The 26,391-nt window shown below is 51.1% G+C and overlaps 1 protein-coding gene across 4 annotated transcripts; it reads right to left on the bottom strand.

Moving 5' to 3' along the window:
* Positions 1–412: 412 nt before the first annotated feature.
* On the bottom strand, positions 413–21,121 carry RIT1 (Ras like without CAAX 1). Of its 4 annotated transcripts, none has more exons than XM_063954898.1 (6): positions 21,030–21,121; positions 13,100–13,210; positions 3,030–3,086; positions 2,692–2,765; positions 1,550–1,741; positions 413–1,158 (listed from the first exon to the last, which is right to left on the bottom strand). In XM_063954898.1, the coding sequence occupies exons 2-6, from the start codon at positions 13,197–13,199 to the stop codon at positions 931–933; spliced, it is 651 nt and encodes a 216-aa protein (XP_063810968.1). In that variant the 5' UTR covers positions 13,200–13,210; positions 21,030–21,121; the 3' UTR covers positions 413–930. The 4 variants fall into 4 exon arrangements, with proteins under 4 accessions (XP_063810968.1, XP_063810966.1, XP_063810965.1 ...); XM_063954896.1 differs by having other exon boundaries at positions 21,026–21,121; XM_063954895.1 differs by lacking the exon at positions 21,030–21,121 and adding an exon at positions 20,741–20,883.
* Positions 21,122–26,391: the final 5,270 nt, after the last annotated feature.

Here is a 26,391-nt window from a genome sequence, read left to right on the forward strand (position 1 = left end):
TTGCAGCATAGAGGAAATACATTATCTCCTTATATAACCACATCACACATTTCTTTTTACCTCACTGAACTACCCCCCTGAGAGCGAGTGGTTCTAGGCTGACCTCTTCTATGTCCCTTGTGTTAGGAGGTCACAGTGACCTGGATAATACGGCAGTAACGGCCCACCACTGGGGGGTACTTGGCTGTACCCGAGCCTGGAGGTCACAGGTAGAGCGGTCTCCGAGATCTAGGTGTCAGTACGACAAGAGAGAACCCAGCTCCTGGACGGGATGTCAAACACTCCTAAATCCAGCGACCATTCCTATTATACCTGCGCCACATCGGAGGTCCTGCAATGGCGTCATGGCTGTTACCCACCCCACTCACGTGTTCCTATCCAACTTCTCCCACCATCACCAAGTACAACAGGATTTGCTGAAAACAGTGTTATTGTCACATACAAAAATATACAAATCGTGTGCAAAAATTCCACAAAGATCACAATATAAAACTTCCAGAGGTGCTGCTCCTATAGTTACCCCACGATCCAGCTCAGCTCCAGGATCCTCAGGGGATGCTGTAACTACAATAGCGCCTCTGGCTACTGGTAACAGCAAAGACCTGGGAGGGGGAGAGGATCTGCCGCCTCCCTGTGGTGTAACTACATATATACAGGGCTACAGTGCCAGCTGCTGCGGCCAGGCCTAATGTGATGGGACGGTCACTCCCTACTGACATGTTAGTAATAGACAGCACGTGCCTCACACTCTGGTATATATATCATCCTATGTGCAGTTAGTAAGTGATCCTCCACTGGCGGGATCAGGGAAGGGGTGTCCGGTGCAGCCTCACATTACACATACAGCAGGTCTCAGGCTGCTGAGAAACCAGTACTACTGCCCCCCCCCTTGGTCCATGGTACAGACTGGAACTGCAGCTCCGACCACGCTCAGGTCACAGAAGTCTTCTTCCTGAACGGAGACTTAAGTCGCTTCCAGAGGGATGACTTGGGCTTGAATTTGCGCTCGTTGGCCAGGGCCGCTTCCCGCTCCTTCCTGCGGATCTCACGGACCAAGGCGTGAAAGACGTCATCGATGTAGTAACGGAAGGCAGCGGAGGTTTCAAAAAAGGGGCAGCTGAACTCTCTGGCTAAGGAGCTGCCCTCTTCCTTGGAGACCTGAGAAAACGAGGAGCATTATTAGTTGCAGCAGCACGGGCACACAGAACAAACGGGTGACATGCCTCCGTAAGGAGAGCGGGCGGGCCGCACATCCCTAATGCGGTGAAAGGGCAGACCGTGCGGCCCCCAATGCAGAGAGCGGGCGGTCCACGCGCCCCCCAACGTGGAGAGCGGGTGGCCGGCGAACCTCCAACGTGGGGAGCGGGCAGCCCGCCAACGCAGAGGGCAGGCCGCACGCCCCCAACGCAGAGAGAGGGCGGGCCGCCAATGCAGAGAGAGGGCGGGGCACGCCCCCAACGCAGAGAGAGGGCGGGGCACGCCCCCAACACAGCATGGAGAATCCGTCACTTACCTGTAGGGGCATTAGGGCAATATGAGAGGTACATACCTGGCGCAGGCGTGAGAGGTCGGACTTATTCCCGACCAGCACAACAGGGGTGTCGTCTGTCCGCCGCACGCGATAGATCAGCTGCTTGAACTCGCGAGCTTCATGGAAACTGCGGCGGTCAGTGATAGAGTAGCAGATGATGAAGCCTTCCCCGGCCCGCATATACTGATCCCGCATCGCAGTGAACTCCGCCTGCAGGGAGACAAGGGCCAGGTGACAACACAGGGGACACGGGCCCGGTGACAACACGAAGAAGGTGGCATGTATGCTTCTGATGTCAGAAAGTCTACCCACAACATCGTACACTCCCCCAGACGTCTTCCTTACCTCTCTACGCACGCGGCCCCAGACGCCTTACTCTCTACGCACGCAGCTCCAGACGCCTTCCGTTACTCTCTACGCACGCAGCCCCAGACGCCCTCCGTTACTCTCTACGCACGCGGCCCCAGACTCCCTCCGTTCCTCTCAACGCACGCGGCCCCAGACGCCCTCCGTTCCTCTCTACGCACGCGGCCCCAGACGCCTTCCGTTCCTCTCTACGCACGCGGCCCCAGACGCCTTCCGTTCCTCTCTACACACGCGGCCCCAGACGCCCTCCTTTCCTCTCTACGCACGCGGCCCCAGACGCCTTCCGTTCCTCTCTACGCACGCGGCCCCAGACGCCTTCCGTTACTCTCTACGCACGCGGCCCCAGACGCCTTCCGTTCCTCTCTACGCACGCGGCCCCAGACGCCTTCCGTTCCTCTCTACACACGCGGCCCCAGACGCCCTCCTTTCCTCTCTACGCACGCGGCCCCAGACGCCTTCCGTTCCTCTCTACGCACGCGGCCCCAGACGCCTTCCGTTACTCTCTACGCACACGGCCCCAGACGCCCTCCGTTCCTCTCTACGCACGCGGCCCCAGACGCCCTCCGTTCCTCTCTACACACGCGGCCCCAGACGCCCTCCGTTCCTCTCTACACACGCGGCCCCAGACGCCCTCCGTTCCTCTCTACACACGCGGCCCCAGACGCCCTCCGTTCCTCTCTACGCACGCGGCCCCAGACGTCCTCCGTTCCTCTCTACGCACGCGGCCCCAGACGACCGCCGTCCATCGCTGCGCACGCGGTGTCCAGGCGCCCTACCTCACCCAAGTAACCCACCTGTCCTGCTGTGTCCAGAATGTCCAAGTTGGCCGGTTCATCATCAATCCGTATACGTATCTTATATGCATCCTCTGCAAAAGAGGAGGGGGGACACTGAGGGCAGGCACCCGGGAAGGGGGGCGGGAGACAATGGGGGCAGGAGCACAGGAGGGGGGACGACGACACACAATGGGGGGGACACAATGAGGGCAGGAGCCCGGGGAGGGGGGTGACAATGAGGGCAGGAGGGGGACGACAATGAGGGCAGGTGCCCGGGGAGGGGGGGGGGGGACAATGAGGGCAGGTGCCCGGTGTCGGGTGGGTGACAGTTTATACCCTGGGATATACCTACTCACCAATAGTTGGGTCGTGATCCTCTGGGAAGCGGTGACTTATAAACTGCATGGTCATCGCTACAAAGACACAGGTACCAGCGTTACTAGGAGTAACCACATTCATTACTGACTGCAGGAGTCAGGTCACGTTCCTTATATAGATGTGCCCACCTACATCCAGCCTCCCTGCATGTTCAACAGCCCATCTAGTCACGCCACGCCATGGTGTCACCATCTGACTAGGATGCACAAGCAGCTTATGCCGATTATAATGATCTGCAGCATGCCTATATTCTCTGTGCGACTTCGGCTGTAACTGCATATGTAATGCTGCTTCATAGAAAACACTGTAACATAGAATTACTGACACTGTAACGTAGCATTCCGTATGCAGATACAGCCACACACAGAATATAGGCATGCTGCATATCCTATTACAGACACTGTAACTTAGTAATTCGTATGCAGATACAGCCACAGTCACACACAGGATATAGGCATGCCACGGGTGGTCTTCAGGTTGCAGAATGTCGGGATCCCGGCGCACAGTATACCGGCGCCGGAATCCCGACACCGGCATACCGACAGATATTCTCCCTCGTGGGGGTCCACGACCCCCCTGGAGTGAGAATAAATAGCGTGGCCTGGTCGCCGGGAGCCAGGCATACCATACTACACCCGCATGCCACATATCCTATTACTGACACTGTAACGTAGCATTCCGTATGCAGATACAGCCGTAGTCACACACAGAATATAGGCATGCCGCATATCCTATTACTGACACTGTAACGCAGCATTCCGTATGCAGATACAGCCGCAGTCACACAGAATATAGGCATGCCGCATATCCTATTACTGACACTGTAACATAACATTCTGTATGCAGATACAGCCGCAGTCACACAGAATATAGGCATGCCGCATATCCTATTACTGACACTGTAACGTAGCATTCTGTATGCAGATACAGCCACAGTCACACACAGAATATAGGCATGCCACATATCCTATTACTGACACTGTAACATAACATTCTGTATGCAGATACAGCCGCAGTCACACAGAATATAGGCATGCCACATATCCTATTACTGACACTGTAATGTAGCATTCTGTATGCAGATACAGCCGCAGTCACACACAGAATATAGACATGCCACATATCCTATTACTGACACTGTAACGTAGCATTCCATATGCAGATACAGCCACAGTCACACACAGAATATAGGCATGCCACATATCCTATTACTGACACTGTAACATAACATTCTGTATGCAGATACAGCCGCAGTCACACAGAATATAGGCATGTCATATATCCTATTACTGACACTGTAACATAGCATTCTGTATGCAGATACAGCCGCAGTCACACAGAATATAGGCATGCCACATATCCTATTACTGACACTGTAATGTAGCATTCTGTATGCAGATACAGCCACAGTCACACACAGAATATAGGCATGCCGCATATCCTATTACTGACACTGTAACGTAGCATTCTGTATGCAGATACAGCCGCAGTCACACACAGAATATAGGCATGCCACATAACCTATTACTGACACTGTAACATAGCATTCCATATGCAGATACAGCCGCAGTCACACACAGAATACAGGCATGCCACATATCCTATTACTGACACTGTAACGTAGCATTCTGTATGCAGATACAGCCACAGTCACACACAGAATATAGGCATGCCGCATATCCTATTACTGACACTGTAATGTAGCATTCCATATGCAGATACAGCCGCAGTCACACACAGAATATAGGCATGCCACATATCCTATTACTGACACTGTAATGTAGCATTCCATATGCAGATACAGCCGCAGTCACACACAGAATATAGGCATGCCACATATCCTATTACTGACACTGTAACATAGCATTCTGTATGCAGATACAGCCGCAGTCATACACAGAATATAGGCATGCCACATATTCTATTACTGACACTGTAACGTAGCATTCCGTATGCAGATACAGCCGCAGTCACACACAGAATATAGGCATGCCACATATCCTATTACTGACACTGTAATGTAGCATTCTGTATGCAGATACAGCCACAGTCACACACAGAATATAGGCATGCCGCATATCCTATTACTGACACTGTAATGTAGCATTCCATATGCAGATACAGCCGCAGTCACACACAGAATATAGGCATGCCACATATCCTATTACTGACACTGTAATGTAGCATTCTGTATGCAGATACAGCCGCAGTCACACACAGAATATAGGCATGCCACATATTCTATTACTGACACTGTAACGTAGCATTCTGTATGCAGATACAGCCACAGTCACACACAGAATATAGGCATGCCACATATCCTATTACTGACACTGTAACGCAGCATTCCGTATGCAGATACAGCCGCAGTCACACAGAATATAGGCATGCCACATATCCTATTACTGACACTGTAACGCAGCATTCCGTATGCAGATACAGCCGCAGTCACACACAGAATACAGGCATGCCACATATCCTATTACTGACACTGTAACGCAGCATTCCGTATGCAGATACAGCCACACAGAATATAGGCATGCCACATATCCTATTACTGACACTGTAACGCAGCATTCCGTATGCAGATACAGCCGCAGTCACACAGAATATAGGCATGCTACATATCCTATTACTGACACTGTAACGTAGCATTACGTATGCAGATACAGCCGCAGTCACACAGAATATAGGCATGCTACATATCCTATTACTGACACTGTAACGTAGCATTACGTATGCAGATACAGCCGCAGTCACACACAGAATACAGGCATGCCACATATCCTATTACTGACACTGTAACGTAGCATTACGTATGCAGATACAGCCACAGTCATACACAGAATATAGGTATGCAGCATATCCTATTACTGACACTGTAACGTAGCATTCTGTATGCAGATACAGCCGCAGTCACACACAGTATACAGGTGTCATATATCACATTACTCAGCGCAGTCTCCTGGTGCGTCCTAGTCAAATTGTGCTCCGTATACAGCCTCAGTCACACACAGTATACAGGTGTCATATATCACATTACTCAGCGCAGTCTCTTGGTGCGTCCTAGTCGCACTGTGCTCCGTATACAGCCTCAGTCACACACACAGTATACAGGTATCATATTACATTACTCAGCGCAGTCTCCTGGTGCGTCCTAGTCACATTGTGCTCCGTATACAGCCTCAGTAACACACACAGTATACAGGTGTCATATATCACATTACTCAGCGCAGTCTCCTGGTGCGTCCTAGTCACATTGTGCTCCATATACAGCCTCAGTCACACACAGTATACAGGTGTCATATATCACATTACTCAGCGCAGTCTCCTGGTGCGTCCTAGTCACATTGTGCTCTGTATACAGCCTCAGTCACACACAGTATACAGGTGTCACACATCACATTACTCAGCGCAGTCTCCTGGTGCGTCCTAGTCACATTGTGTTCTGTATACAGCCTCAGTCACACACAGTATACAGGTATCATATATCACATTACTCAGCGCAGTCTCCTGGTGCGTCCTAGTCACATTGTGTTCCATATACAGCCTCAGTTACACACAGTATACAGGTGTCCTATATCACATTACTCAGCGCAGTCTCCTGGTGCGTCCTAGTCACATTGTGCTCCGTATACAGCCTCAGTCACACACAGTATACAGGTGTCATATCACATTACTCAGCGCAGTCTCCTGGTGCGTCCTAGTCGCACTGTGCTCCGTATACAGCCTCAGTCACACACAGTATACAGGTGTCACACATCACATTACTCAGCGCAGTCTCCTGGTGCGTCCTACTCACATTGTGCTCTGTATACAGCCTCAGTCACACACAGTATACAGGTGTCATATATCACATTACTCAGCGCAGTCTCCTGGTGCGTCCTAGTCACATTGTGCTCCGTATACAGCCTCAGTCACACACAGTATACAGGTGTCATATCACATTACTCAGCGCAGTCTCCTGGTGCGTCCTAGTCACATTGTGCTCCGTATACAGCCTCAGTCACACACAGTATACAGGTGTCATATCACATTACTCAGCGCAGTCTCCTGGTGCGTCCTAGTCACATTGTGCTCCGTATACAGCCTCAGTCACACACAGTATACAGGTGTCATATATCACATTACTCAGCGCAGTCTCCTGGTGCGTCCTAGTCACATTGTGTTCTGTATACAGCCTCAGTCACACACAGTATACAGGTATCATATATCACATTACTCAGCGCAGTCTCCTGGTGCGTCCTAGTCACATTGTGCTCCGTATACAGCCTCAGTCACACACAGTATACAGGTGTCCTATATCACATTACTCAGCGCAGTCTCCTGGTGCGTCCTACTCACATTGTGCTCTGTATACAGCCTCGGTCACACACAGTATACAGGTGTCACACATCACATTACTCAGCACAGTCTCCTGGTGCGTCCTAGTCGCACTGTGCTCCGTATACAGCCTCAGTCACACACAGTATACAGGTGTCACACATCACATTACTCAGCGCAGTCTCCTGGTGCGTCCTACTCACATTGTGCTCTGTATACAGCCTCAGTCACACACAGTATACAGGTGTCATATATCACATTACTCAGCGCAGTCTCCTGGTGCGTCCTAGTCACATTGTGTTCTGTATACAGCCTCAGTCACACACAGTAAACAGGTGTCATATATCACATTACTCAGCGCAGTCTCCTGGTGCGTCCTAGTCACATTGTGCTCTGTATACAGCCTCAGTCACACACAGTATACAGGTGTCATATATCACATTACTCAGCGCAGTCTCCTGGTGCGTCCTAGTCAAATTGTGCTCCGTATACAGCCTCAGTCACACACAGTATACAGGTGTCATATATCACATTACTCAGCGCAGTCTCCTGGTGCGTCCTAGTCGCACTGTGCTCCGTATACAGCCTCAGTCACACACACAGTATACAGGTATCATATTACATTACTCAGCGCAGTCTCCTGGTGCGTCCTAGTCACATTGTGCTCCATATACAGCCTCAGTCACACACAGTATACAGGTGTCACACATCACATTACTCAGCGCAGTCTCCTGGTGCGTCCTAGTCACATTGTGTTCTGTATACAGCCTCAGTCACACACAGTATACAGGTATCATATATCACATTACTCAGCGCAGTCTCCTGGTGCGTCCTAGTCACATTGTGTTCCATATACAGCCTCAGTTACACACAGTATACAGGTGTCCTATATCACATTACTCAGCGCAGTCTCCTGGTGCGTCCTAGTCACATTGTGCTCCGTATACAGCCTCAGTCACACACAGTATACAGGTGTCATATCACATTACTCAGCGCAGTCTCCTGGTGCGTCCTAGTCGCACTGTGCTCCGTATACAGCCTCAGTCACACACAGTATACAGGTGTCACACATCACATTACTCAGCGCAGTCTCCTGGTGCGTCCTATTCACATTGTGCTCTGTATACAGCCTCAGTCACACACAGTATACAGGTGTCATATCACATTACTCAGCGCAGTCTCCTGGTGCGTCCTAGTCACATTGTGCTCCGTATACAGCCTCAGTCACACACAGTATACAGGTGTCATATATCACATTACTCAGCGCAGTCTCCTGGTGCGTCCTAGTCACATTGTGTTCTGTATACAGCCTCAGTCACACACAGTATACAGGTATCATATATCACATTACTCAGCGCAGTCTCCTGGTGCGTCCTAGTCACATTGTGCTCTGTATACAGCCTCAGTCACACACAGTATACAGGTGTCATATATCACATTACTCAGCGCAGTCTCCTGGTGCGTCCTACTCACATTGTGCTCTGTATACAGCCTCAGTCACACACAGTAAACAGGTGTCATATATCACATTACTCAGCGCAGTCTCCTGGTGCATCCTAGTCACATTGTGCTCTGTATACAGCCTCAGTCACACACACAGTATACAGGTGTCACATATCACATAAATCAGCGCAGTCTCCTGGTGCATCCTAGTCACATTGTGCTCCGTATACAGCCTCAGTCACACACAGTATACAGGTGTCACATATCACATTACTCAGCGCAGTCTCCTGGTGCGTCCTAGTCACATTGTGCTCTGTATACAGCCTCAGTCACACACAGTATACAGGTGTCACATATCACATTACTCAGCGCAGTCTCCTGGTGCGTCCTAGTCACATTGTGCTCTGTATACAGCCTCAGTCACACACAATATACAGGTGTCACACATCACATTACTCAGCGCAGTCTCCTGGTGCGTCCTAGTCACATTGTGCTCTGTATACAGCCTCAGTCACACACAGTATACAGGTGTCACACATCACATTACTCAGCGCAGTCTCCTGGGGCGTCCTAGTCACATTGTGCTCCGTATACAGCCTCAGTCACACACAGTATACAGGTGTCATATATCACATCACTCAGCGCAGTCTCCTGGTGCGTCCTAGTCACACTGTGCTCCGTATACAGCCTCAGTCACACACAGTATACAGGAGTCATATATCACATTACTCAGTGCAGTCTCCTGGTGCGTCCTAGTCACATTGTGCTCCGTATACAGCCTCAGTCACACACAGTATACAGGTGTCATATATCACATTACTCAGCGCAGTCTCCTGGTGCGTCCTAGTCACATTGTGCTCCGTATACAGCCTCAGTCACACACAGTATACAGGTGTCACATATCACATTACTCAGCGCAGTCTCCTGGTGCGTCCTAGTCGCACTGTGCTCCGTATACAGCCTCAGTCACACACACAGTATACAGGTGTCATATATCACATTACACAGCTCAGTCTCCTGGTGCGTCCTAGTCACATTGTGCTCCGTATACAGCCTCAGTCACACACAGTATACAGGTGTCATATCACATTACTCAGCGCAGTCTCCTGGTGCATCCTAGTCACATTGTGCTCTGTATACAGCCTCAGTCACACACAGTATACAGGTGTCATATATCACATTACTCAGCGCAGTCTCCTGGTGCGTCCTAGTCACATTGTGCTCCGTATACAGCCTCAGTCACACACAGTATACAGGTATCATATATTACATTACTCAGTGCAGTCTCCCGATGCGTCCTAGTCTCATTGTGCTCCGTATACAGCCTCAGTCACACACAGTATACAGCTATCATATATCACATTACACAGCTCAGTCTCCTGGTGCGTCCTAGTCACATTGTGCTCCGTATACAGCCTCAGTCACACACAGTATACAGGTGTCATATATCACATTACACAGCTCAGTCTCCTGGTGCGTCCTAGTCACATTGTGCTCTGTATACAGGCTCAGTCACACACAGTATACAGGTGTCACATCACATTACTCAGCGCAGTCTCCCGGTGCGTCCTAGCCACATTGTGCTCCGTATACAGCCTCAGTCACACACATCACATTACTCAGCGCAGTCTCCCGGTGCGTCCTAGTCGCATTGTGCTCCGTATACAGCCTCAGTCACACAGTATACAGGTGTCATATATCACATTACTCAGCGCAGTCTCCTGGTGCGTCCTAGTCACATTGTGCTCCGTATACAGCCTCAGTCACACACACAGTATACAGCTATCATATATCACATTACACAGCTCAGTCTCCTGGTGCGTCCTAGTCACATTGTGCTCCGTATACAGCCTCAGTCACACACAGTATACAGGTGTCATATATCACATTACTCAGTGCAGTCTCCCGGTGCGTCCTAGTCACATTGTGCTCCGTATACAGCCTCAGTCACACACAGTATACAGGTGTCATATATCACATTACTCAGTGCAGTCTCCCGGTGCGTCCTAGTCACATAGTGCTCCGTATACAGCCTCAGTCACACACAGTATACAGGTGTCATATCACATTACACAGCTCAGTCTCCTGGTGCGTCCTAGTCACATTGTGCTCTGTATACAGGCTCAGTCACACACAGTATACAGGTGTCACATCACATTACTCAGCGCAGTCTCCCGGTGCGTCCTAGTCACATTGTGCTCCGTATACAGCCTCAGTCACACACAGTATACAGGTGTCACACATCACATTACTCAACGCAGTCTCCCGGTGCGTCCTAGTCGCATTGTGCTCCGTATACAGCCTCAGTCACACAGTATACAGGTGTCATATATCACATTACTCAGCGCAGTCTCCTGGTGCGTCCTAGTCACATTGTGCTCCGTATACAGCCTCAGTCACACACAGTATACAGGTGTCACATATCACATTACTCAGCGCAGTCTCCTGGTGCGTCCTAGTCGCACTGTGCTCCGTATACAGCCTCAGTCACACACACAGTATACAGCTATCATATATCACATTACACAGCTCAGTCTCCTGGTGCGTCCTAGTCACATTGTGCTCCGTATACAGCCTCAGTCACACACAGTATACAGGTGTCATATATCACATTACTCAGCGCAGTCTCCTGGTGCGTCCTAGTCACACACAGTATACAGGTGTCATATATCACATTGCTCAGTGCAGTGTCCTGGTGTGTCCTAGTCACATTGTGCTCTGTATACAGCCTCAGTCACACACAGTATACAGGTGTCATATATCACATTACTCAGCGCAGTCTTCTGGTGCGTCCTAGTCACATTGTGCTCCGTATACAGCCTCAGTCACACACAGTATACAGGTGTCACATATCACATTACTCAGCGCAGTCTCCTGGTGCGTCCTAGTCACATTGTGCTCTGTATACAGCCTCAGTCACACACAGTATACAGGTGTCACATATCACATTACTCAGCGCAGTCTCCTGGTGCGTCCTAGTCACATTGTGCTCCGTATACAGCCTCAGTCACACACAGTATACAGGTGTCATATCACATTACTCAGCGCAGTCTCCTGGTGCGTCCTAGTCACATTGTGCTCCGTATACAGCCTCAGTCACACACAGTATACAGGTGTCATATATCACATTACTCAGCGCAGTCTCCTGGTGCGTCCTACTCACATTGTGCTCCGTATACAGCCTCAGTCACACACAGTATACAGGTGTCATATATCACATTACTCAGCCCAGTCTCCTGGTGTGTCCTAGTCACATTGTGCTCCGTATACAGCCTCAGTCACACACAGTATACAGGTGTCATATCACATTACTCAGCGCAGTCTCCTGGTGCGTCCTAGTCACATTGTGCTCTGTATACAGCCTCAGTCACACACAGTATACAGGTGTCATATATCACATTACTCAGCCCAGTCTCCCGGTGCGTCCTAGTCACATTGTGCTCCGTATACAGCCTCAGTCACACACAGTATACAGGTGTCATATCACATTACTCAGCGCAGTCTCCTGGTGCGTCCTAGTCACATTGTGCTCCGTATACAGCCTCAGTCACATACAGTATACAGGTGTCATATATCACACTACTCAGCGCAGTCTCCTGGTGCGTCCTAGTCACATTGTGCTCCGTATACAGCCTCAGTCACACACAGTATACAGGTGTCACATATCACATTACTCAGCGCAGTCTCCTGGTGCGTCCTAGTCACATTGTGCTCCGTATACAGCCTCAGTCACACACAGTATACAGGTGTCATATATCACATTACTCAGCGCAGTCTCCTGGTGCGTCCTAGTCACATTGTGCTCCATATACAGCCTCAGTCACACACAGTATACAGGTGTCATATCACATTACTCAGCGCAGTCTCCTGGTGCGTCCTAGTCACATTGTGCTCTGTATACAGCCTCAGTCACACACAGTATACAGGTGTCATATCACATTACTCAGCACAGTCTCCTGGTGCATCCTAGTCACATTGTGCTCCGTAGACAGCCTCAGTCACACACAGTATACAGGTGTCATATCACATTACTCAGCGCAGTCTCCTGGTGCGTCCTAGTCACATTGTGCTCCGTATACAGCCTCAGTCACACACAGTATACAGGTGTCATATCACATTACTCAGCGCAGTCTCCTGGTGCGTCCTAGTCACACTGCATTGTGACTAGTACACAGTTATGGCAAAATAAGCCGCCTGAGGTGCACTGGACGCTGCAGTCTTGTTGTGTTACTATCAAATTCCCGAATATGGGGAAAGAAATACTATAGACAGCAATACTCACCACTCTTGCCCACGCCGCCAGCTCCCAGCATTACCAGCTTATATTCCCGGGGCTGTACGGACATTGCCGAAGCACTGACACGACCGGTAACCGGTTCCATCCCTCAGGTCCCTGAGATGCGAGACAAAGCTAATTACAGACTGTGCCATGCTGTGCCACACGGCGCCATCACCCAGAAGGACCCGCCACACAGCGTCATACACACGGCGTCATCACCCAGGAGGAGCCGACACACAGCGTTATACACACAGCGTCATCACCCAGGAGGAGCCGACACACAGCGTCATACACACAGCGTCATCACCCAGGAGGAGCCGCCACACAGCGTCATACACACAGCACCATCACCCAGAAGGAGCCACCACACAGCGCCATCACCCAGGATGAGCCACCACAGAGCGTCATACACACAGCGCCATCACCCAGAAGGAGCCACCACACAGCGCCATCACCCAAGATGAGCCACCACACAGCGTCATACACACAGCGCCATCACCCAGGATGAGCCACCACACAGCGTCATACACACAGCGCCATCACCCAGAAGGAGCCACCACACAGCGCCATCACCCAGAAGGAGCCACCACACAGCACCATCACCCAGAAGGAGCCACCACACAGCGCCATACACACAGCACCATCACCAAGAAGGAGCCACCACACAGCGCCATCACTCAGAAGGAGCCACCACACAGCACCATCACCCAGAAGGAGCCACCACACAGCGTCATACACACAGCGCCATCACCCAGAAGGAGCCACCACACAGCGTCATACACACAGCGCCATCACCCAGGATGAGCCACCACACAGCGTCATACACACAGCGCCATCACCCAGGAGGAGCCGCCACACAGCGTCATACACACAGCGCCATCACCCAGGATGAGCCACCACACAGCGTCATACACACAGCACCATCACCCAGAAGGAGCCACCACACAGTGCCATCACCCAGGATGAGCCACCACACACCGTCATACACACAGCGCCATCACCCAGAAGGAGCCACCACACAGCGTCATAAACACAGCGCCATCACCAGAAGGAGCCACCACACAGCGTCATACAAACAGCACCATCACCCAGGATGAGCCACCACACACCGTCATACACACAGCGCCATCACCCAAGATGAGCCACCACACACCGTCATACACACAGCGCCGCCATCACCCAGGATGAGCCACCACACAGCGTCATACACACAGCACCATCACCCAGAAGGAGCCACCACACAGCGCCATCACCCAGGATGAGCCACCACACAGCGTCATACACACAGCTCCATCACCCAGAAGGAGCCACCACACAGCGCCATCACCCAGGATGAGCCACCACACAGCATCATACACACAGCGCCATCACCTAGAAGGAGCCACCACACAGCGCCATCACCCAGGATGAGCCACCACACAGCGCCATCACCCAGAAGGAGCCACCACACAGCGTCATACACACAGCGCCATCACCCAGAAGGAGCCACCACACAGCGCCATCACCCAGGAGGAGCCGCCACACAGCGTCATACACACAGCGCCATCACCCAGGATGAGCCACCACACAGCGTCATACACACAGCACCATCACCCAGAAGGAGCCACCACACAGCGCCATCACCCAGGATGAGCCACCACACACCGTCATACACACAGCGCCATCACCCAGAAGGAGCCACCACACAGCGTCATAAACACAGCGCCATCACCCAGAAGGAGCCACCACACAGCGTCATACACACAGCGCCATCACCCAGGATGAGCCACCACACAGCGTCATACACACAGCGCCATCACCCAGGATGAGCCACCACACACCGTCATACACACAGCGCCATCACCCAGGATGAGCCACCACACAGCGTCATACACACAGCACCATCACCCAGAAGGAGTCACCACACAGCGCCATCACCCAGGATGAGCCACCACACAGCGTCATACACACAGCGCCATCACCCAGAAGGAGCCACCACACAGCGCCATCACCCAGGATGAGCCACCACACAGCGTCATACACACAGCGCCATCACCCAGAAGGAACCACCACACAGCGCCATCACCCAGGATGAGCCATCACACAGCGCCATCACCCAGAAGGAGCCACCACACAGCGTCATACACACAGCGCCATCACCCAGAAGGAACCACCACACAGCGCCATCACCCAGGATGAGCCACCACACACCGTCATACACACAGCGCCATCACCCAGAAGGAGCCACCACACAGCGTCATACACACAGCGCCATCACCCAGGATGAGCCACCACACAGCGTCATACACACAGCACCATCACCCAGAAGGAGCCACCACACAGCGCCATCACCCAGGATGAGCCACCACACACCGTCATACACACAGCACCATCACCCAGAAGGAGTCACCACACAGCGCCATCACCTAGGATGAGCCACCACACAGCGTCATACACACAGCGCCATCACCCAGAAGGAGCCACCACACAGCGCCATCACCCAGGATGAGCCACCACACAGCGTCATACACACAGCACCATCACCCAGAAGGAGCCACCACACAGCGCCATCACCCAGGATGAGCCACCACACACCGTCATACACATAGCACCATCACCCAGAAGGAGTCACCACACAGCGCCATCACCCAGGATGAGCCACCACACAGCGTCATACACACAGCGCCATCACCCAGAAGGAGCCACCACACAGCGCCATCACCCAGGATGAGCCACCACACAGCGTCATACACACAGCGCCATCACCCAGAAGGAACCACCACACAGCGCCATCACCCAGGATGAGCCATCACACAGCGCCATCACCCAGAAGGAGCCACCACACAGCGTCATACACACAGCGCCATCACCCAGAAGGAACCACCACACAGCGCCATCACCCAGGATGAGCCACCACACACCGTCATACACACAGCGCCATCACCCAGAAGGAGCCACCACACAGCGTCATACACACAGCGCCATCACCCAGGATGAGCCACCACACACCGTCATACACACAGCACCATCACCCAGAAGGAGCCACCACACAGCGCCATCACCCAGGATGAGCCACCACACAGCACCATCACCCAGAAGGAGCCACCACACAGCGCCATCACCCAGGATGAGCCACCACACACCGTCATACACACAGCACCATCACCCAGAAGGAGTCACCACACAGCGCCATCACCCAGGATGAGCCACCACACAGCGCCATCACCCAGAAGGAGCCACCACACAGCGCCATCACCCAGGATGAGCCACCACACAGCGCCATCACCCAGAAGGAGCCGTAAACCCCCTCCTCTATATACACACAAACACACACAGCACTGACCCCCTCCTCTATATACACACACACAGCACTGACCCCCTCCTCTATATACACACACAACACTGACCCCCTCCTCTATATACATACACACAGCACTGACCCCCTCCTCTATATACATACACACAGCACTGACCCCCTCCTCTATATACATACACACAGCACTGACCCCCTCCTCTATATACATACACACAGCACTGATCCCCTCCTCTATATACATACACACAGCACTGATCCCCTCCTCTATATACACACACACACACGGCACTGACCCCCTCCTCTATATACATACACACAGCACTGACCCCCTCCTCTATATACATACACACAGCACTGACCCCCTCCTCTATATACATACACACAGCACTGATCCCCTCCTCTATATACATACACACAGCACTGATCCCCTCCTCTATATACACACACGGCACTGACCCCCTCCTCTATATACATACACACAGCACTGACCCCCTCCTCTATATACATACACACAGCACTGACCCCCTCCTCTATATACATACACACAGCACTGATCCCCTCCTCTATATACATACACACAGCACTGATCCCCTCCTCTATATACATACACACAGCACTGATCCCCTCCTCTATATACACACACACACACGGCACTGACCCCCTCCTCTATATACACACACACAGCACTGACCCCCTCCTCTATATACACACAGCACTGACCCCCTCCTCTATATACACACACACACAGCACTGACCCCCTCCTCTATATACACACACACACACACAGCACTGACCCCCTCCTCTATATACACACAGCACTGACCCCCTCCTCTATATACATACAGCACTGACCCCCTCCTCTATATACATACACACAGCACTGACCCCCTCCTCTATATACACACAGCACTGACCCCCTCCTCTATTTACATACACACAGCACTGTCCCCTCCTCTATATACACCCAGAACTGACCCCCTCCTCTATATACACCCAGAACTGACCCCCTCCTCTATATACACCCAGAACTGACCCCCTCCTCTATATACACACACAGCACTGACCCCCTCCTCTATATACACACACACAGAACTGACCCCCTCCTCTATATACACACAGAACTGACCCCTCCTCTATATACACACAGAACTGACCCCCTCCTCTATATACACACAGCACTGACCCCTCCTCTATATATATACACACACACACACACAGCACTGACCCCCTCCTCTATATACATACACACAGCACTGACCCCCTCCTCTATATACACACAGCACTGACCCCTCCTCTATATACACACAGCACTGACCCCCTCCTCTATATACACACAGCGCTGACCCCCTCCTCTATATACACACAGCGCTGACCCCCTCCTCTATATACACACAGCGCTGACCCCCTCCTCTATATACACACAGCGCTGACCCCCTCCTCTATATACACACAGCACTGACCCCCTCCTCTATATACACACAGCACTGACCCCCTCCTCTATATACACCCTGCACTGACCTCCTCTATATACACACACAGCACTGACCCCCTCCTCTATATACACACACACACACGGCACTCCCCTGTATACACACAGCACTGACCCCCTCCTCTATATATATACATACACACAGCACTGACCCCCTCCTCTATATACACACACACGACACTGACCCCCTCCCCTGTATACACACAGCACTGACCCCCTCCTCTATCTACACACAGCACTGACCCCTACTCTATATACATACACACAGCACTGACCCCCTCCTCTACATACACACACACAGCACTGTCCCCCTCCTCTATATACACACACAGCACTGTCCCCCTCCTCTATATACATACACACACAGAACTGACCCCCTCCTCTATATACACACACACAGCACTGACCCCCTCCTCTATATACACACACACAGCACTGACCCCCTCCTCTATATACACACACACAGCACTGACCCCCTCCTCTATATACACACACACAGCACTGACCCCCTCCACTATATACACACAGCACTGACCCCCTCCACTATATACACACAGCACTGACCCCCTCCACTATATACACACACAGCACTGACCCCCCTTCTCTATATACACACACACAGCACTGACCCCCTCCTCTGTATACATACACAAAGCACTGACCCCCTCCTCTATATACACACACACAGCACTGACCCCCTCCTCTATATACACACACACAGCACTGACCCCCTCCTCTATATACACACACACAGCACTGACCCCCTCCTCTATATACACACAGCGCTGACCCCCTCCTCTATATACACACAGCGCTGACCCCCTCCTCTATATACACACAGCGCTGACCCCCTCCTCTATATACACACAGCACTGACCCCCTCCACTATATACACACAGCACTGACCCCCCCTCTATATACACCCTGCACTGACCCCCTCCTCTATATACACCCTGCACTGACCTCCTCTATATACACACACAGCACTGACCCCCTCCTCTATATACACACACACACGGCACTCCCCTGTATACACACAGCACTGACCCCCTCCTCTATATATATATATACATACACACAGCACTGACCCCCTCCTCTATATACACACACACACGACACTGACCCCCTCCCCTGTATACACACAGCACTGACCCCCTCCTCTATATACACACAGCACTGACCCCTACTCTATATACATACACACAGCACTGTCCCCCTCCTCTATATACACACACAGCACTGTCCCCCTCCTCTATATACACACACACACAGAACTGACCCCCTCCTCTATATACACACACACAGCACTGACCCCCTCCTCTATATACACACACACAGCACTGACCCCCTCCTCTATATACACACACACAGCACTGACCCCCTCCTCTATATACACACACACAGCACTGACCCCCTCCTCTATATACACACACACAGCACTGACCCCCTCCTCTATATACACACACACAGCACTGACCCCCTCCTCTATATACACACACACAGCACTGACCCCCTCCTCTATATACACACACACAGCACTGACCCCCTCCTCTATATACACACACACAGCACTGACCCCCTCCTCTATATACACACACACAGCACTGACCCCCTCCTCTATATACACACACACAGCACTGACCCCCTCCACTATATACACACAGCACTGACCCCCTCCACTATATACACACAGCACTGACCCCCCTTCTCTATATACACACACACAGCACTGACCCCCTCCTCTGTATACATACACAAAGCACTGACCCCCTCCTCTATATACACACACACACACACAGCACTGACCCCCTCCTCTATATACACACACACAGCACTGACCCCCTCCTCTATATACACACAGCACTGACCCCCTCCTCTATATACATACACACAGCACTGACCCCCTCCTCTATATACACACACACAGCACTGACCCCCTCCACTATATACACACAGCACTGACCCCCTCCACTATATACACACAGCACTGACCCCCCTTCTCTATATACACACACACAGCACTGACCCCCTCCTCTGTATACATACACAAAGCACTGACCCCCTCCTCTATATACACACACAGCACTGACCCCCTCCTCTATATACACACACACACAGCACTGACCCCCTCCTCTATATACACACAACACTGACCCCCTCCTCTATATACATACACACAGCACTGACCCCCTCCTCTATATACACACACACAGCACTGACCCCCTCCACTATATACACACAGCACTGACCCCCTCCACTATATACACACAGCACTGACCCCCTCCACTATATACACACAGCACTGACCCCCTCCACTATATACACACAGCACTGACCCCCTCCTCTATATACATACACACAGCACTGACCCCCTCCTCTGTATACATACACAAAGCACTGACCCCCTCCTCTATATACACACACACACACAGCACTGACCCCCTCCTCTATATACACACACACAGCACTGACCCCCTCCTCTATATACACACAGCACTGACCCCCTCCTCTATATACATACACACAGCACTGACCCCCTCCTCTATATACACACACACAGCACTGACCCCCTCCTCTATATACATACACACAGCACTGACCCCCTCCTCTATATACACACACACAGCACTGACCCCCTCCTCTATATACACACACACAGCACTGACCCCCTCCTCTATATACACACACACAGCACTGACCCCCTCCTCTATATACATACACACAGCACTGACCCCCTCCTCTATATACACACACACAGCACTGACCCCCTCCTCTATATACACACACACAGCACTGACCCCCTCCTCTATATACACACACACAGCACTGACCCCCTCCTCTATATACATACAGAACTGACCCCGGGCTCTGGCAGAAGATGGCGGATGATAGAGCAGGAGCCCTGTAGGGAGCGGCCGTTCGCCGGCTGTCACGTGATAGGTTTTGAAATCCCGCCCATGGAAGACGAAACCCGGCAACAGCCGGAAAAACAGCGGCGGCCATGGTGGATGAGGGCAAAGTGCCCAAACTGTGATATATAATACATAATATATATGTGATATCACCCCCTATACACAACTCTCTCTATATTATATATACACCGTATTTACACCTCATCCTTCTGTGTGTGTCTATCCATACTTACCTACCTGCCCCTCTCCATGAGGGAGAAAATGCTCTGTTCCTGGACGGTAGCGTCTAGATTCTCCTTCATGGTAGATGCTAGAATCAAGTGGGCTAAGGGACCTTTTCCGTAAGGGGGAGGAGTTACGACGCAAGGGGGAGGAGCTAGGCCAGCGGGATAGTTCCTCTACTATCCACGCCACCAACTATTACCTTTAGTAATTAGGTGGTGAGCGAAGCGGAGCGGAGCGAGCCACCGTGCCCGAAGCGTGGCGAGCGAAGCGAGCCCGCGAGGGTACTTTTCGGGTACCCTGTTCGCCCGTAGCTCCTCCCCCTGGTGACGTAGCTCCTCCCCTCAATACGTCACAAGGTCCCTTCAGCCCCTCCGATATAGAACCAACCTTCTCTTCATGCAGAGAACCTTTCCCATAACCCCCTGGGTCCATGTCACAATCTATTTGGAATAGAAAAGTGTGGCGAGCGAAGCGGTGCGGAGCGAGACACCGTGCCCGATGCGTGGCGAGCGAAACGGAGCGGAGCGAGGGTCCAATGCTGCATAGAAAAAAAAAAATACCCCAAACGGACGGAGAACAAAGAAAACATTTAGGAGCTGTAAGGGCGGAAGTTCTCTCCTGCCCACTCGTTTTGTCACGTCCAGGTCCTTTGCACGAAGGCAACATAGACACAACCGTTCCTGGACTCTCCTGGTAATGTAGGATTGCCATCACCTGTGGTGAGCTGGGTAATTGATAAGAAAGGTGTTTCACCACAGGTGATGGCAATCATACATTACCAGGAAAGCCCAGGAACAGAGCATTTTCTCCCTCATGGAGAGGGGCAGGTAGGCAAGTATGGTGTATATATAGCTATATGTATATAGACGGACGGACATATCGAGCAGCGCGGATGGGGTAGTGGTTAGCATTACTGCCTCACAGCACTCAGGTCATGGGTTCTATTCCCACCATGGCCATAACTGTGTGGAGTTTGTATGTTCTCCCCGTACTTGCGTGGGTTTCCTCCGGGTTCTCCGGTTTCCTCCCACACTCCAAAAATATACTGATAGGTTAATTGGCTCCCAACAAAAACTAACCCTAGTGTGAAAGTGTGTGCATGTACATGTGATAGGGAATATAGAGTGTAAGCTCCACTGGGGCAGGGACTGATGTGAATGGCCAAATATTCTCTGTACAGCGCTGCGGAATGTGTGTGCACCAGTTATAAATAAATTATATATGTATGTATATATATATATATATATATATATACACACCATACCTCCAAACTGTCCCGATTTTCACGGTCTGTCCCGCTGTCCCACCAGCGGGTCGCAGTTTCCCGCAGGTGGGGAGCAGTGGTGGATAGATGGTGTGCGCACAGCGTCTATTCCTGGCAGAGAGGGACAGGGGGCATGACAAGCAGCTCTCTCAGCACTGTCCATGCCCCCATAATGACAAAACATGGGGGCCTGGTTTATAACAGCGGCAGTTGCCACAAGGCCACACCCCTTTCCCATTAGGTCACGCCCTCTAAATTTGGATGAGGTATGATACACTCACACTACTGTCTCTCTCTGTATTTCATATATATATAGATATCCATACACCCAGTAACGCAGCAACGGATGGCGGGACTCCAGTCACATAGAGACCACAACAGAGCGTGTAAAGGACAACGTTTCTATGCCTGTAATGGTGGCGTATTCATCAGGACAATACAAACATGGAGAATTTCACCTTATACCAGACATCTCACCCAGTGACCGATCGCGGCGTTTACCGGAGCGTGACCTCTCCCCCGGCCGGCGGCACCTTCGTTGTACGCCATCACATCTGTTATGTGACGGCATCAACACATAGTGTATCCCATCACCACAGCAACAAAGAGGTAGGACAAAAGATACAGCGCATCTGAAATAAAGTAGATGCATATATAGTGACAGATGCTCAATTAGCCTAGTGACATCCCTCAGGTACTCGCAAGGGAGGGGTATTTCTAAGCAAGAAAAGAAGCGTTGTGTTTCCCTCAGCACCCTGAATGATAGCAATAACCAGATTTAAATCCTACACAATATTAGAATTCAGAGATCTTGGTTACATATATTTGCGAAAATGTATGAATAAGGCCCCAAGCCACGTCAAGGCCTCTCTGTATACTGATAGTCCCTAGTGCTATATCTAGGTGCAGGATGAAGCGCTCTTACTTGAGGATCCGAATCTTATAATTAAACGCTTTACATCAGATCCTCAAGTAGCAGAGCTTCAATTACAACATACGGTATACAGGTTGAGTATCCCATATCCAAATATTCCGAAATACGGAATATTCCGAAATACGGACTTTTTTGAGTGAGAGTGAGATAGTGAAACCTTTGTTTTTTGATGGCTCAATGTACACAAACTTTGTTTAATACACAAAGTTATTAAAAATATTGTATTAAATGACTTTCAGACTGTGTATATAAGGTGTATATGAAACATAAATGAATTGTGTGAATGTAGACACACTTTGTTTAATGCACAAAGTTATAAAAAATATTGGCTAAAATTACCTTCAGGCTGTGTGTATAAGGTGCATATAAAACATAAATGCATTCTGTGCTTAGATTTAGGTCCCATTGCCATGATATCTCATTATGGTATGCAATTATTCCAAAATACGGAAAAATCCCATATCCAAAATACCTCTGGTCCCAAGCATTTTGGATAAGGGAGACTCAACCTGTAGTATGATAGATCACATCCCTGAATCATTACATGGGGGGACCAGGCAGTCTAGATGGATTCATCGCTTGGGGACACTTGTTCGCAATCTGAGCTTCTGTTAATAATTGCCCGGCCCCTGCCACAAATACTGTCTGCTAGTACATACCTAGCCGCTACGTAGGGGATCTTGCATTACTTGGTGTATTTATCCAATTGTACTTTACTGTATGTATTTTTCTTATTACATGTACTATTATTAGAACCCCGCCTTCCTACTGTTATCCCAGCACTTACATGTCCTGAGCCAGGGCAGGAAGCCTGCTGTATAATGCTCAGTACCCCGCCATCCTGCTATTATCCCAGCACTTACATGTCAGCAGCCAGGGCAGGAAGCCTGCTGTATAATGCTCAGTACTCCGCCATCCTGCTATTATCCCAGCACTTACATGTCAGCAGCCAAGGCAGGAAGCCTGCTGTATAATGCTCAGTACTCCGTCATCCTGCTATTATCCCAGCACTTACATGTCAGCAGCCAAGGCAGGAAGCCTGGTGTATAACGCTCAGTACCCCACCATCCTGCTATTATCCCAGCACTTACATGTCAGCAGCCAGGGCAGGAAGCCTGCTGTATAATGCTCAGTACTCCGCCATCCTGCTATTATCTCAGCACTTATATGTCAGCAGCCAAGGCAGGAAGCCTGCTGTATAATGCTCAGTACTCCACCATCCTGCTATTATCCCAGCACTTACATGTCAGCAGCCAAGGCAGGAAGCCTGCTGTATAACGCTCAGTACCCCACCATCCTGCTATTATCCCAGCACTTACATGTCAGCAGCCAGAGCAGGAAGCCTGCTGTATAATGCTCAGTACCCCGCCATCCTGCTATTATCCCAGCACTTACATGTCGGCAGCCAGGGCAGGAAGCCTGCTGTATAACGCTCAGTACTCTGCCATCCTGCTGTTATCCCAGCACTTACATGTCAGCAGCCAGGGCAGGAAGCCTGCTGTATAATGCTCAGTACTCCACCATCCTGCTATTATCCCAGCACTTACATGTCGGCAGCCAGGGCAGGAAGCCTGCTGTATAACGCTCAGTACTCCACCATCCTGCTATTATCCCAGCACTTACATGTCAGCAGACAGGGCAGGAAGCCTGCTGTATAATGCTCAGTACCCCGCCATCCTGCTATTATCCCAGCACTTACATGTCGGCAGCCAGGGCAGGAAGCCTGCTGTATAATGCTCAGTACTCCGCCATCCTGCTATTATCCCAGCACTTACATGTCAGCAGCCAGGGCAGGAAGCCTGCTGTATAATGCTCAGTACCCCGCCATCCTGCTGTTATCCCAGCACTTACATGTCAGAAGCCAGGGCAGGAAGCCTGCTGTATAATGCTCAGTACCCCGCCATCCTGCTATTATCCCAGCACTTATATTTCAGCAGCCAGGGCAGGAAGCCTGCTGTATAACGCTCAGTACCCCGTCATCATCCCAGCACTTACAAGTCAGCAGACAGGGCAGGAAGCCTGCTGTATAATGCTCAGTACCCCGCCATCCTGCTATTATCCCAGCACTTACATGTCAGCAGCCAGGGCAGGAAGCCTGCTGTATAACGCTCAGTACCCCGCGATCCTGCTGTTATCCCAGCACTTACATGTCAGCAGCCAGAGCAGTAAGCCTGCTGTATAACGCTCAGTACCCCGCCATCCGATTATCCCAGCACTTACATGTCAGCAGCCAGGGCAGGAAGCCTGCTGTATAATGCTCAGTACCCCGCCATCCTGCTATTATCCCAGCACTTACATGTCAGCAGCCAGGGCAGGAAGCCTGCTGTATAATGCTCAGTACCCCGCCATCCTGCTGTTATCCCAGCACGTACATGTCAGCAGCCAGGGCAGGAAGCCTGCTGTATAATGCTCAGTAACCCGCCATCCTACTATTATCCCAGCACTTACATGTCGGCAGCCAGGGCAGGAAGCCTGCTGTATAACGCTCAGTACCCCGCCATCCTGCTATTATCCCAGCACTTACATGTCAGCAGCCAGGGCAGGAAGCCTGCTGTATAACGCTCAGTACCCCGCCATCCTGCTGTTATCCCAGCACTTACATGTCAGCAGCCAGGGCAGGAAGCCTGCTGTATAACGCTCAGTACTCTGTTATCCTGCTATTATCCCAGCACTTACATGTCAGCAGCCAGGGCAGGAAGCCTGCTGTATAACGCACAGTACCCCACCATCCTATTATCCCAGCACTTACATGTCAGCAGACAGGGCAGGAAGCCTGCTGTATAACGCTCAGTACTCCGCCATCCTGCTATTATCCCAGCACTTACATGTCAGCAGGCAGGGCAGGAAGCCTGCTGTTTAACGCTCAGTACCCCACCATCCTGCTATTATCCCAGCACTTACATGTCAGCAGCCAGGGCAGGAAGCCTGCTGTATAATGCTCAGTACCCCACCATCCTGCTATTATCCCAGCACTTACATGTCAGCAGCCAGGGCAGGAAGCCTGCTGTATAATGCTCAGTACTCCGCCATCCTGCTATTATCCCAGCACTTACATGTCAGCAGCCAGGGCAGGAAGCCTGCTGTAAAATGCTCAGTACTCCGCCATCCTGCTATTATCCCAGCACTTACATGTCAGCAGCCAGGGCAGGAAGCCTGCTGTATAACGCTCAGTACTC

This window comes from Pseudophryne corroboree, unplaced genomic scaffold (assembly GCF_028390025.1).
Source record: "Pseudophryne corroboree isolate aPseCor3 unplaced genomic scaffold, aPseCor3.hap2 scaffold_783, whole genome shotgun sequence".
Classification (NCBI taxonomy): domain Eukaryota; kingdom Metazoa; phylum Chordata; class Amphibia; order Anura; family Myobatrachidae; genus Pseudophryne; species Pseudophryne corroboree.

Coding starts and splice junctions, on each gene's coding strand:
- RIT1 (XM_063954898.1), bottom strand. CDS start 13,199: ATGGAACCGGTTACCGGTCGTGTCAGTGCTTCGGCAATGTCCGTACAG. Junction 3,087..13,099: donor TGGCGGCGTGGGCAAGAGTG/GTGAGTATTGCT, acceptor GTGTCTTTGTAG/CGATGACCATGCAGTTTATA. Junction 1,742..2,691: donor TTCTGGACACAGCAGGACAG/GTGGGTTACTTG, acceptor GTCTCCCTGCAG/GCGGAGTTCACTGCGATGCG.